At 40.3% G+C, this 13,798-nt stretch overlaps 1 protein-coding gene across 1 annotated transcript; it reads left to right on the top strand.

Annotated features, from left to right (window-relative positions):
• Positions 1–631: 631 nt before the first annotated feature.
• thumpd1 (THUMP domain containing 1) lies at positions 632–7,069 on the top strand. Its single transcript, XM_034093006.2, has 5 exons — positions 632–1,119; positions 3,332–3,506; positions 3,815–3,900; positions 4,804–4,966; positions 6,227–7,069. The coding sequence occupies exons 1-5, from the start codon at positions 913–915 to the stop codon at positions 6,640–6,642; spliced, it is 1,047 nt and encodes a 348-aa protein (XP_033948897.1). The 5' UTR covers positions 632–912; the 3' UTR covers positions 6,643–7,069.
• Positions 7,070–13,798: the final 6,729 nt, after the last annotated feature.

Genomic DNA, 13,798 nt, shown 5'->3' on the forward strand with positions numbered 1-13,798 from the left:
TCCTTTAAAACTGAAAAGGTTTCACAGGTTTTAGACCTCTTTTTATTACACTTACTTTTTTGTATATTTAAATGCATCATGCCCATTTCTTTACTCATACTTTAAAGGACTTGTTTCATCATGCCCATTTCTCTTACTGTTTTCAAGATTCAAAAGTTGTATCAGAAGCACAATAGCTGTAGCGTAGTTGTTGGGAATTAACATCTTAAGTCCCAGGTCCCTCCAACAATACTGAAACAAAAAAGAAAGTAAAATAGAGCAATAGAAAATAACACAAGTTGTATAATGGTATAATATGTACAACATCTAAGATAAAAACGTTGTAGCTTGTATTTTAACATATTTCAAAATCATATGGATAAACACATACATACTTTCTTTTTTTTAATAATGTATGTCAGTTTATATTTTGAAATGTTCTTATATGCTAGTTTGTATCTTATATGTTTGTTTGTATGATTAAGGTGTGGAAAGCTTCACGTAAGAATGTCATTGTACAGTACAACTGTCTGTTATATAGCCTACTTTATGTATGTGTTTAAAAGATCTTGAATTTGGAATCTACTTCTGGTTTCGAGTATGCCGTTAATGCTCAAAACCAAAGGCGAGCACCGTTTCGCGAATCACTGAAGACGTGTGTCCCTCCTCCCACGCCGTACATGGCAACCGAAGAACGTGCTATGTTGTGACTGAATGAAACATCGGTTCTCTGAAACAATTTCACTTCATTTGAACGCACATTAAGGCGCACACAGACGGTATAATTTCTTTAAAGTCCACATGGCTTTTACTTTGTAGTCGCTATAGCTTTAAAACTCCTTACAGCCCTACTTTTTTTACTCGGCGAAGTAACCTAAAACAGCACAGAAGCGCTGCTTGTGGAGCTTCGGTAGTGAAAGCCTCTCTGCTAACATGTCTGCTGCCGTGTCCAACGACAGAAAGCGGGGGAAGAAGCGGTACGGAGGGGGTCACGGCAACAAGAGATGGAAAGGCTCCCGGGAGCTGGAGGTGGGCATGCAGGGGATCCTCATCACATGCAACATGAACGAGAGGAAGTGCACGGCGGAGGCCTTCAACCTGCTCAATGAGTACGCAGACCAGCTGTATGGGCCCGAGAAGGTGAGGAACACTTCAGTTTTAAATGTATCTTATCTTCGAGTGTGTTTCAGTAGTAAAAGTATTGTCCATAGACTTAAATTATACTGTTCCAGGCAGTATCTTCAAAACCAGTCTTGTTTCTTAATTTTTGTTGGTACAACATTTTTATTTGTGATAACAGTAATCGGTTTGGATGGACAATGACAAAAGTTGTTAACATTTAGTTGGTTCAACCTTATTACATTTCAGGAATTGCTTATAAAGTTGTATTTATTGTTATATCATAGACAAAAACTACAGTTTTTTGGCATTTATTATTTATTACATTATATAAAAGGTAGGTAAGTTTGAGAAACCGGCTCGAGATACACTTTTTGTTATATTCCATGGAATGCTCTTAACATCCCGATAGCAAGGAATATCTTAAAGGTCCCATGTCATGCTTTTCCGGTTATTACCCGCCCCCTTGTGTGTTATGAAGGTTTTTATGCATGTAAACGGTGTGCAGAGTCAAAACCCTCAAAGTACACCCTGTAGCTAGTAAAACTCTAACACAGAAAATACATCCCCAAAACGCCTCGTTGGAGAGTCATTGTTTACTTCCTGGGTATCGTGACGTAGGAATGGCCAGTAGCCGCGCCCAGAGCTATGACGCGATACGGTCATGCGGTACCCGGAACCAAATGGACCAATCCGCGGAGCCGTTACGTTACGCCCCGGCTGATTGGTCCAAATTGACCAATCCACGGACTTCCTCACACACACTCAGTGCAGGCAGCTCTGCTGATTTCTCCTCCCTGGCTGCAGGCTGATAACAGACAGTTGGGATCGTGGCGAAATTCTCTCTGCAGACCCATTCTCACAGCGTGTATCAACCTTTTTCTTACTCAATATCAAGCCACACTTATTGTTTTTACTTCGGCTGTGACTTTGTGTGTGCTCAGGATGAGTTTGGCTGTGTTTCACTGTGTATCGCTAAACAAGGAAACCACACCTCCACGGAGCTCAGCGCGATTCACAACGTCCCGACAAATCAGAGCACACTGTGCTCACAGGGAGAGTGGGGGCTGGAGCTATTGGAGCTACAACGAGCCGTTAAAGGCAGAGAGTGAAATGCAGTGAATACGTAGTTTACAGAGATGCTGTTTGAGAAACCAATGTGAGTTTGGAAAATTGCACAATATAAATATATTCTAGTAGACCTCAACAATGGAATTATGATCAGTGGAAATGGCCATGACATGGGACCTTTTTAAGTGCTTTGACAAAAAATCCATAAAAAAATTCATCTGTGGAAGCCGTAGTACTGTAAAAAGCGTGACCAATCATTTTAGCCGGCCCGGCTAAAGTAACTGGATGGCCTACCTGCCTGTCAGCCTTCCATCGGGGCACAAACTTATCTCGTGCCCTCATTGGTCATGTGCGCGTTCATGTGTGTTGGAGGAGGGGCTCTGTAAGGAAGTGGCAGATTTTTTCCGGTTGTTTATTTTCTAATTCTAGCGATCTCGAGCTGGTTTCTCCAAAATTACCTACCCAACCTTTAACCTCTAATAAGAACTATCTACTAAAAAATACACAGGGTTACTTAAAATAAATTAATCAGCACTTGGGGAGTCCTCTGCACATTTGAAGAAAAAAATACAATTAAAATTGACCCACTAAAAATAGTTTACTGATTGAATTATGACTGAAGGTCGTCAGCTGTCTTCCTCTTCCATTTTTCTCCTCGATACATAAAGGCTGCAGCACCTTTGACAACTTCTCTCTACATATCAAACATACCGGTAAACCAGCATCGTCTGCTGTGAAAGCAGACAACTCTGTCTCTGAATTAAATCCTGTGTTCCTCCGGTACTTGTATTCTCTTTGATTTATCCATAGTTCGCTCATCGAGCCGGGGGTCAGGTTATTCGCCTGCAGGAAAAGGTGCTGGCGTGGGACCGTAGCAGGATGTGACACATCTTTTAGTTGACCTAATTAAAACCGTTTTGTTTTTTATTTGTGTGTCACAGTATCACCTCAAAATACAAGATACGAAACATTTTCAACCATGCAACAAAATATAAATAGTCCTACAAATACTTTTATTTTATTTCCTTCTTATTTGTGTCTAAGCTCAAGGGAGCCAGAGCAGAGGGCTTGAAGAGCTGCAGGTTGCCGACCCCTGCCCTAACCCTAAGTAATACTGAAGTTGCAGTGTAGTATACTGACAATGCCTCTTTCACGACCACAGTTGCAGGAGAACAACGGGAGCAGCAGTGACGGGGAGGCCGAGGAAGAAGATGTGGACGTAGCGCTGAAGAAGGAGGTGGCACAGCTCAAAGCTTCTGGAGCCAAACGGGAGAGACGCTTCATGGCTTTGGACAGCGGAGCTAACAACGTCATCTTCATAAAAACTCAAAATATAGGTAGCCCCTTTTATTGAATTCATCTTTTTTTGTGTTTATTGGTATTTTCTTATTGAACAAAAACCATGTACATCACAGACACATGCATACACACACCCTCAACTTGCACCAGTATTAAAAGCATAGGCCTACAAATAAAACTAAAATAATTTCACAGTTTCCTTTCAGAGGCAGCCCACATTCCCATCCCTCATAGTGTGCATATACGGCTCCCAGAGCTGAACAAAGTCATGGAATTAATCATTGATGTGATTTTAAACTTGAATATTATTGTGGCCATAATTGTTTTTTTTGTTTCTCTCTCCTAGAAGCTGACAAGTTGGTTCATCTCGTCCTGTCTGACCTCCACACCACCAAAAAGCACAAGTCACGTGTGATCCTGCGGATGCTGCCAGTGAGAAGCTAACATTGTTTTTAATATACTATATCTGATGACAGAACATTGTGACCTCTCAAACCACGTTTGTTTGTTCATTGCAAATGAGATTTTTGGAAATTATCAATTTTTTTGTGGTCAGTTTATAAAAAAAATATAGCTTTTTGTCATATTTGCTGAAACGGCAACTATATCCTGACAGATATTCTCAGTTCTTCCTGATTACATTAGGTACCCCAGAAGGAAAACAACAATCAGAGCGAGATGTCTTTAATGCAGTATTCATTGATTACGGCTCACCCACTGCCAGACTAGGCAGCGCTGATCATTTATTAATTCATATTCTGTAACCGTGCTTCTTATTTCTCAACACACATGTCTTCAGAAACAGATTTCTGAATCATTTTGGAGTTGAGAAAAAGAAAAAGTGCTCCAATGCTTAGTTTGTCATGCACATTAATCTTACAGCTGGTACACTAAAGTATGTTTCTGAAAACATTTGAGGCAAAGAACAGGGAATTATTGTAACACGAGCTTAATTCATTTTTGATTATCGCTACATATTCAGAGTTCACTACCTGAGAGACTCATCGGCTCGGTTGTGTTGGTTTCCTTAGGGTGTGTTTTCATCTGGCTAATGTTAAGAGTAGTCGTTTTGTCACAAAGCCTATTGAACTCTCGGGACACATTGACAGTTATTGTAAATGTGATTTTAAAAAAAGAGTGTACAAATACTAGGCTTTTGTGTCATATGCACAATAGCTAAATTGTAGTTGTTGGTGATTAAAATCTTAAGTTCCCCGCTCCTCCAACAATGCAACATATAATAAATAAGGATGTCAAATAGTGCAAGTGAAAGAATTAAGCTTACGGTATATGCTGTTGAACGCAATTTCTTTACCTTGCTTTGGTCTCTTCCAGGTAACGGGGACATGCAAAGCGTTCCAGGAGGACATGGTAAAATACCTAGAAACTTTCCTGGAGCCTTGGTTCAAAACCCCGAACTGCGGCACTTACCAGATCGCCTTCAAGGCCCGCAACAGCAGCCACAACAAGAGGGACGAGATCATCAAAACCATCGCAGGTAGGTTTGAAATCCAGCTAACATGCCCTGTAGGGCGGTCCTTAGTGCCATGTACATTTTCCAATTCATTTATTTTAAGCTCCAACCACCGGAATTCATTATGATAGTTAGGGATGCTCAGACCGATCGAGATCGGGCGATACTCACTCTCTACCGATCGATCGGTGCTCTCTAAACATGCCGATCGCGAGAGCCGATCGCATGACGTAAAATACATGACACTTTTCTCTGTGTGCGGCAAAACAAGCTCGCCAAAATTGTTTCACCGTTCTGGCATTATTTTAAGGTGTCCGAAAAAGACAGTAAAATAGCGGTATGCAACGCGTGTGAAGCAGAAACCCTGAAGCTCCGCCCGCCGGACCGGTAAGCGGAGCGAAACATACAAGAGTTACACCTAACACACAGCCATTATCTACCTCTGGAACAAGCTAAACTAGTTATAAATATATTTATTCTTCACTGTCGGGTCACTCATTACTGGATCAGTGAGCTGCATGAGATACTGACAGGCTGTCAGGAGAGAGAGAGAGAGAGAGAGAGAGGGAAAGAGAGCGCTTCCGCTCATCTCTCCCGTGTTATTCTCCAAAGTGAATGTAAACTTGAATAATGTACATCATTTGAATGTAATAATTAAGTTGATTGTTGTTGTGGAAGCTCCAGTGAATGAGCATTAGCTGAGTTTTAAACATCACTTTAAATGGAAGATTTAAAGTGATGTTTAAATCTTCCATTTAGGCCCCGCCCACTCGATCGGATCGGTATCGGCCGATACTGATTCCGGCGATCGGAGCATCCTCAAGAAAACTCTCCTGGTGAATTGTATTCAAATTCCAACAACATTTACCCCTCCCTCAATCTGACGACATTTACCCCTCCCTCATCAACCTTGAAGATTAGCCTCACGTAGGGTGGTCCTTAAAATTGAAAGTCGAAAAGTCTAAGCTCCAACCCCCAGAATTAAATATATTAGTCAAGAAAACTCTCCTGGTGAATTGTTTCCTCAATCTGACAACATGTACCCCTCCCTCAATCTGACAACATGTACCCCTCCCTCAATCTGACAACATGTACCCCTCCCTCAATCTGACAACATGTACCCCTCCCTCATCGAGTTTTCTTGACTAATAGAATGCATTCTGGGGATTGGAGTTTAGACTTTCAATTGTCGGGACCACCCTAATGTTGTAATGTCAATTAAAAACTATTTCCTCTTTTTGGTTGTCATTGAATAAAACGGACACTTGTGTTTGACTGTTCCAGGCATGGTGGGGAAGCTGAACCCAAAGAACAAAGTTGATTTGACTAACCCAGAACTGACAATCGTTGTGGAGGTCATCAAAGCGGTGTGTTGCCTCAGTGTGGTAAAAGACTATTCACTGTACAGGAAGTACAATGTCCAGGAAGTAGTTAAAGAGGACACACCCAAGCCTGATGCAGAAACAGAAACACCTGGGGAGAAGGACGAAAAGGATGAGAAGGAGACGAACAAGGAGGAGAAAAAGGATGAGAAAGAGGCGAACAAGGAGGAGAAAAAGGATGAAAAGGAGACGAACAAGGAGGAGAAAAAGGATGAAAAGGAGGAGAAAAAGGATGAAGAGGAGAAGAAGAAAGGGGAAGAAGACGGTGACAACAATGTGCCACATGACAAGAAGGAGGATGAAGGCGACGGGGAGTAAAGGAGCTCATATTCAGAGAAGAGTTTTGTCATTTCTAAAAAGAAACCATCATCTTACGTTGCATTATATTGTAGTGCTTTTGTTTGTTTTTAATGACTGAAACGACTCAACAAGAGAAGTACAGAATCCTAACGTAATTTCATTTCTTTCAATATTTGTAAAAAGATATCTGATACGTTAGTACCAACTTTATTGAGATGTCGATTTTTTAATTGAACTGTACGTGTCACCATTCGGCAGCGCTGCTGCCATCAGCTTAGTTTTTATGCTGAATTCGATTTTTAAGTGATGGTTTTTGACATTTTACTCAAAGAATAAAGGGTTCTGTTCAGGTTAACCGTTCACTGGTCTCACATCTAGTAACTGTGGTTTTTGTTGCTGTTATTTCCCAAAGCAGTCCCTGAATTAAAGTTACATGTGTGTTCTACTGGTTTTGTCGCATATCCTTCATTTATCGGACATTTTGCTTCAGTGTTTGACGAGAAGAAAATAGCGTGAAAACGACACAAGCATATTCAAACAAGTGCTCTGCTATTAAAGTGCAGCATTTATGTGGTCTTGCTTTTCCCATCATGTAGTCGGATGTCCTGTTTTGACATTGTTATTCACCACCATCATAGAACTGGCATTTCTTCTCCCTTCCACAAGATGGCGTAACTGTCTCATTTTGTACCAGGACATTAACCACTGCAATCTGTGATGCCACAAATCTGCATTGGTCTCTCGGGTGAGTTTTCTGAGTGATATCACAATTTTCAATATTTTATTGTTCAACAAATGTTTGTACATGATAAATATCCACACCAGACTCTCAAAAAGTATCAAATGGTGATGCACTAAGAGTGAAAAGTGACAGCAGAGTTGACCTCACGGAGCTGGATGCTAACATGGCTATATACTAATTTCACCATTTAAATTGAGCCAGTCATCACATAATATTTAGCCTTAATTTAGTCTATACCAAATGACATTGCAATCTATTCCGTAGTTGAAATCCGCCTCATAGGGGCGATAGAGCAAAAGGTAGGATCACTAAATTGAGTCTGTAGGTTTATCGTCTGGTGACCAATAATTAATGGCAATTAATTTAATAGTTAATGGGTCTTTTTTCAGATTAAACAGATGCTCCTTGTTATTAATGATCAGATATGAACTGCTTTCTGGGTTTGGTTTATTTCCGTGTTTGCTGTACTCTTGCTTATTGCGACTTCTACACGAGTTTATCATCTATTCAGTTTTACAGGAGCCAAATTGTGTGCTTATATTTTTGTAGAATTATCTGAAATATCTTCTGCATCCACTGAGCCGTTCTGCAAAGATCGTGAACTGTTTACATTAGTTTTCTTTGGAAGAAATTACCTGGAGGATTATGCCTTTTTGGTAGATTCGTAAAATGCAAACCGAATATCTTATAAGAATAAACATGTTCTCTTAAGCAGAAATGTTGCAGTATATAGTAAAGACGTCCACTGTTCTTCCCCTCTGTCACGCGCACACACGCATGCATTAACGGCATTGTGAATTCCTCTCACCGTCTCATTACTCCGTGTTGCCGTGACCCGTCCGTCGTTATCTGCACCACATTCAGATAAAACTCACAAATTGCATTCTCCCTGCTCTCAGGTGCCCCAATCAGTGTGCCCTGTGACGAGCTTATAGCTGCAACACTGTTGTTTCCTGCCTGTGTGTTATTAGTGAAATGCCAATTAGACTGTGTGACTAGCCTACATAATGACTAACGTGCAGTGATGCCTCATAATGGTGTGTCTGTGGCGGCATCTTAACGGTATCTCTGCTATAGGGGGAAATCATAGTTGAGAATTGTGTACAGATGCCAAGGCAATTATATTATTGTATTAAACAAATTCATGTTATGTCAATGTTGTGTTGAATTAAAAGAAGCATGATACAAAGTGTAAAAGTTTAAAATGGTAAATAACATATTCAAAAATCAAGAGAATATTTACTATTATTTCTTTCTGCTTAATAATTTGAGAGGCGGCATCTTTGCTGTAATTTAAAAACATAATACGAATAAAAGTGTGCAGATGCCAAAGCAATTACGTGATTGTATTATAACTGCCCTATGTAGCTTTTTGGGTTATCCCTTTACCTTGCATAGGTTCTCTCCCACACCCTCCCCCCCTCCCCCTTCCTGAAATAACTCCATTGTTTACTTCCTTCCGTAACAAAGTGACATCAGTATGCAACACTTAACGCTTCTATTGGCTATCTCTGCAAGACATTGTACGCGAAAGGTCAAGGGGTGGGACATCTCTAAGTGGTTGACCAATAACAGAGCTGGCCAGCTAACCAATCAGAGCAGACTGGGCTCTGGTTTCAGACAGAGGGTGAAAAGAGGTGCTGCAGCACAGACAGTATGAGAACAATAAAGCATGGAGACATGTCACAGGAGAGACTCTAAATACTGATATGGACCTGGAAATGAGCAGAAAAGGGCCCTTTTAATAATTTTAAAGTGGTGGCATCTTTGCTGTAATGTCAAAACTATAGGTAGAGAACATACAAAATAAAAGCAACATTGTGTACAGATGCCACGGCAATTATATTGTTTTATTAAAACATATGCAGGTTATTGAAATGTTTCATTCACTCTCAAAAGAAAATGCAGAATCTAAAAGTTTCTAATGGTAAACAAAATGAAGATAATAGTTACAGGACTAACTGCTGCCTTTTGTCAACATGAAAAAATGGCCTCATGTTTTAATTGACCCCGAGGCCATTTCTAATTAAACCTCCACTGGCTCTGAAGCCCACTGCTTCCAGCCAAACAGTGGCACACACACATACACCCAGGATTGTCTGCTCATTCAGGTTTAAATGTCACAGGACTGTGAAACAATTGCATCCACAGGCGCATGTGCACACGTCCCGGGGGTCAGGATTAGCATCCACTGGTGTGGCTCCATATCTGACCTTTATGAGTGGCTAAGTAGTACTCTCCAGGGTCTCATTTGTCTCACTTTACCCCAACAATGCCCTCACCCCCCTCACGACTGCCTTCCTCTCTCTCAGAGCAGAATAAATGTGCCGAGGCGCAAATGTTAAGCTTCAGGGATTTTTAAGGATTCCCGGTCTAGTTTGAGGTACTTGTGGGTAAATGAACCATGAAAGTGGCTGAACATTTAACGCATCGCATGATAACATTTTAGAAATAGAAAAATCCTATATATAATAATAGGAGTTTATCTTTGAAAGAAAGATAACCTTTTGCCTTAATACTGTAAGTACTGTGCAGGTGTGGTTTAATACATTTGATTGACAACATAAGCTAATCTTTCATCACACTTTTGATTTGTGGGTTGCAAAAATTGTGTTTGGTGCAAGTACACGACGTCACCTTTTCTAACAAGGCCTCACCCTCTGCAGTCCACTGAACAGACAACACGCTGACAACTATCATGTGAAAATAACTAAAACTAGAGATGCATAAAATAGATAGATATTTCCCAGCCTATACCGATAACCAAAAGTTCCCTAACTCTTAAGGCCGATACTGGAAATATTGCTAATTAATTGACTTTTTTGTTTTTCAAAAATAAGTTTATAACCTGTAGTACTTCAACCCCTGAGGGTACGAGATGTATTGAAGTAACATGTATGATATATTATTACTATTACCTTCCTCTGAAACTGTAAAACATTGTTTCCCCATTACACCTGTTCTTCTTCTCTGTGTTAATTGTTTTTTTTTGCTTTGTATCACCAGAAGATGATGTATTATATCTATCTATATATAGCTATCATTTCCTTCTCTGAACAATAATATACATTTCCCATTAAATGCTGATAATTTGGTACCACTTTACAATAAGACTACCCTTATAAAGGATTCATAAAGGGTTTATAATTAGGTTATTAATTAGGTTGCAAACACTTTATTAATCATTAAAGGTCCCATGTCATGGCCATTTCCACTGATCATAATTCCATGTTGAGGTCTACTAGAATAGATTTATATTGTGCAATTTTCCAAAATCACATTGGTTTCTCAGAGCATCTCTGTATGTGATGTGTATTCTCTCTCTGTCCTACAGGGCTTGTTGGAACTCCTGCCACTACACCGTAAACCACAGCAGGTGGTTTGTGAACCCCCAGACGGCAGTCATACCCAACATACAGAAAGAGCTTGGTCGAAAGGACATGTCCGACTGAGAGGAACCGTTTGTTGGAGGAACACCTCAAGGTTCTTGAATGGTCATCTTGGCTTGGCTCTGCTCACCCTGATGGACTGCTTGGACGCTTGTTCAAGGATATACACAAAGCCTTTCCAGTCTGAGTACCATTATGTCTTCCCAAGTCTTTCATTTATGTCTGAGAAAAGTCGGCGGCTGTGGCTCAGTGGATAGAGGGCTGGACTTTGAATCAGGGGGTAGCAAGTTTGAATCCCACTGCAGTCAGCATGTCGTTGTGTCCCTGAGACACTTCACCCCAAATTGCTCCTGTGGGGATTGCCCACAGTACTGTATGTATGTAGGTCGCTTTGGATAAAGGCGTCGAATGAATGACATGTAATGTAATGAAAAGCTTTTATGTTTAAATATGTGTATCAGTCATTACTTTGAGTCCTGATTTTCTTCATGTGTGAATAAAATGTTTTGCTTGGTTCTGTTGCGTCTTACTTTGCATTTCATGTGAAAAATGTGTATTAGGTCAGCGTGAATGTTATAACTCAGTCATAAATGGACATGTGTATTAAACTTCAAAACAATGCACCCTTTCAGTAGTTATACATGTTAGTGACTCATCAATAGATGGTGATGTGTTTTAGACTTTACAATAAGGCTCCCTTTTGGCAGTTGTAAATGTCAGTAACTCATTCATAAATGGTCATAAAGAGATGCCAAGAAACATCAAGATGAATGGGGGAGAATCAACTCAGTGAGCAACAGATACCAAGGATGCTGGCTGAGGAAGAAGACGAAGTAAGGTAGGTAGCCAATATAAGGCTTAGCAGTACAGATAAATGTCGGCTCACTATTTGGCAAGCAACCGGTCACAGTTGCCCTGTTTATCTCATGTCTTATAAAAACGTATTAATGATTTATAAAGTGTTCACAACCTAATTAATAAATGTAGTCTTATTGGAAAGTGGTACCGATAATTCACGCCCAAATATACTATTTATTGTGCATCTTTAACTGAAGCTATTCCAATTTTGGCATAAACATATTTTATGATGGACCGCTTTACTCAGAGTTAGAAACTGTTTGAGAACATGTTTTTCCTTTATTGGCCTGGTGTGCTAAAGCAGCTTGTCTTATGACTAGAATGTTGCCTTTAAATCCCATTCATACAGCTATTACTTTAAGTTTATTGTCTGGAAGAATTCAAATATCAACAAAAAGTGCACACATTGTTTGTCCACAAATCAAGACTATGAGAGAAGACATAACACATATTTTCTCGCCCAAATCAACAGTTAAACCAATAAACACACCCTTGCAAAATACAATGCTATGTTACATGGACTGCATTTGTATTTCTGAATTAAATTAGATTGCATGACTTTGTGGAGAACCAAGAGCTGCGGATAGTTAGAGTTAATTCTCAAACATCCTGGAGACGGACAAAGCACGGCTGCGTCCCCTTGTCAAAGCTCAGTGAATGTTGTTGGACACAGACCAACTTTCCTGATGGACACTGGATTCTGTGTTTGTCTGATAAAAAGTATGCCCTCAAAAATGACCACTGAGAACCCAATCGTCTGACAGCAACAACAGCAAGCGATTAAGAGCTTTGTCAAACATGTATTTACTGCAGAGCTATTGTACAAGGAGGCTTGTCTGGTATTTTGCCCATCTCAAGGTGTCAGTTTGTCTCTCCTCACATGCATAGTCAATAGATGCACACCAAGGACTTATTTATTTATGTATCTATTGTTGCAATGGGAATTTGGTTCGGAGGACATCTATTTCTCTCTCAGTCTGAGTATGTGTTTGTGTGTGTGCGTGTGCGTGCGTGCGTGCGTGCGTGCGTGCGTGCGTGGCTGCCAGCTATGTGAATGGGAATGTGTAATGAGAAATGCTTATCAACGCTCTACAGCCTGTCAGCCGGCTGCTATTAGCCGTTACCCCAACACTCCTACAGGTAGGCCAAGAGTGCTCGTATTGATCCCAAACACTCATTCGCATTGGTCCCTGCAGAGAAGAGCAATCAGCAGACGGATTTAGGTGATTGGGATTATGGGGATGTAATTTGTGGAGGCAATAAGGGGGCATTTTTTTGCAATAAGAAGTCTATTAATGTTGTGAAATGAGTTTCCCTAATACCTGGGATGATGTTGCCGTTTGAATGTTAATGACTGTTTACAAGAGGTTTTTAGGAAAGCTACGAAATTGAAGGATGAGGAAAAAAGCGGTAGTGATCAACAAATCCAGGAGCTGTTTTTCCCCTCAATAGAACCAGACACACACACACACACACACACACACACACACACACACTCATTGTGTGGCTTTTGCAGCAGAGAGACGCATTTTTGCATAATGCAAACAAGGACCTTGACAATTAGTTAGACAGGAGAGGGGCCGTGGGGGCGGAGAGGCAGCCGGACGGCGTGCAGTGAAAAGACGTAAACAAAACATAGAAGAATAGGAGACTAAGGAGAGGAGGTGGAACTGGGACATTAGCTGTGTGACTCTAAAAAGGTTTAATTACTTTACTTCTTTTAACTTTCCAATGATCAGAGCAGGACATGAATCAAAGTGCTGTTTCACTAAAGAGACTTGTCTGGATTATCCTTCATACAGAAAGAACTCAAGATGTAATTGAAGCCAATCTGATTGTTAGGAGTCTCCAGGCAAAATACACACAGTGGCCCCTTTATTAGGTGCACATGTACGATGTAATTCAAACTAAATAAGCCTTAAACACAGCATAGTGACTTTTTTATTTTAATGTTAATCTGAAAGAGTAGTCCTAATAATAATAATAAAAAAGGAAAAGTACACTTGGGAGCTATTTTTAAGTACAAAACAATGTAATGCTTTGATCTAAGTGACTTGCTGTATACTTGGATGAATAGATATACAATGTACTGAAGGCTAAAGAGCGTAAAACCCTGGAACCTTTCATGGTCGTCTCACAATAATGCGTCTTGTTGAGTTGAATGACAATCAACAGATGTTGTCTA

This window comes from Pseudochaenichthys georgianus, chromosome 1 (genome assembly GCF_902827115.2).
Source record: "Pseudochaenichthys georgianus chromosome 1, fPseGeo1.2, whole genome shotgun sequence".
Classification (NCBI taxonomy): Eukaryota; Metazoa; Chordata; class Actinopteri; order Perciformes; family Channichthyidae; genus Pseudochaenichthys; species Pseudochaenichthys georgianus.

Coding starts and splice junctions, on each gene's coding strand:
- thumpd1 (XM_034093006.2), top strand. CDS start 913: ATGTCTGCTGCCGTGTCCAACGACAGAAAGCGGGGGAAGAAGCGGTAC. Junction 1,120..3,331: donor AGCTGTATGGGCCCGAGAAG/GTGAGGAACACT, acceptor TCACGACCACAG/TTGCAGGAGAACAACGGGAG. Junction 3,507..3,814: donor CATAAAAACTCAAAATATAG/GTAGCCCCTTTT, acceptor TCTCTCTCCTAG/AAGCTGACAAGTTGGTTCAT.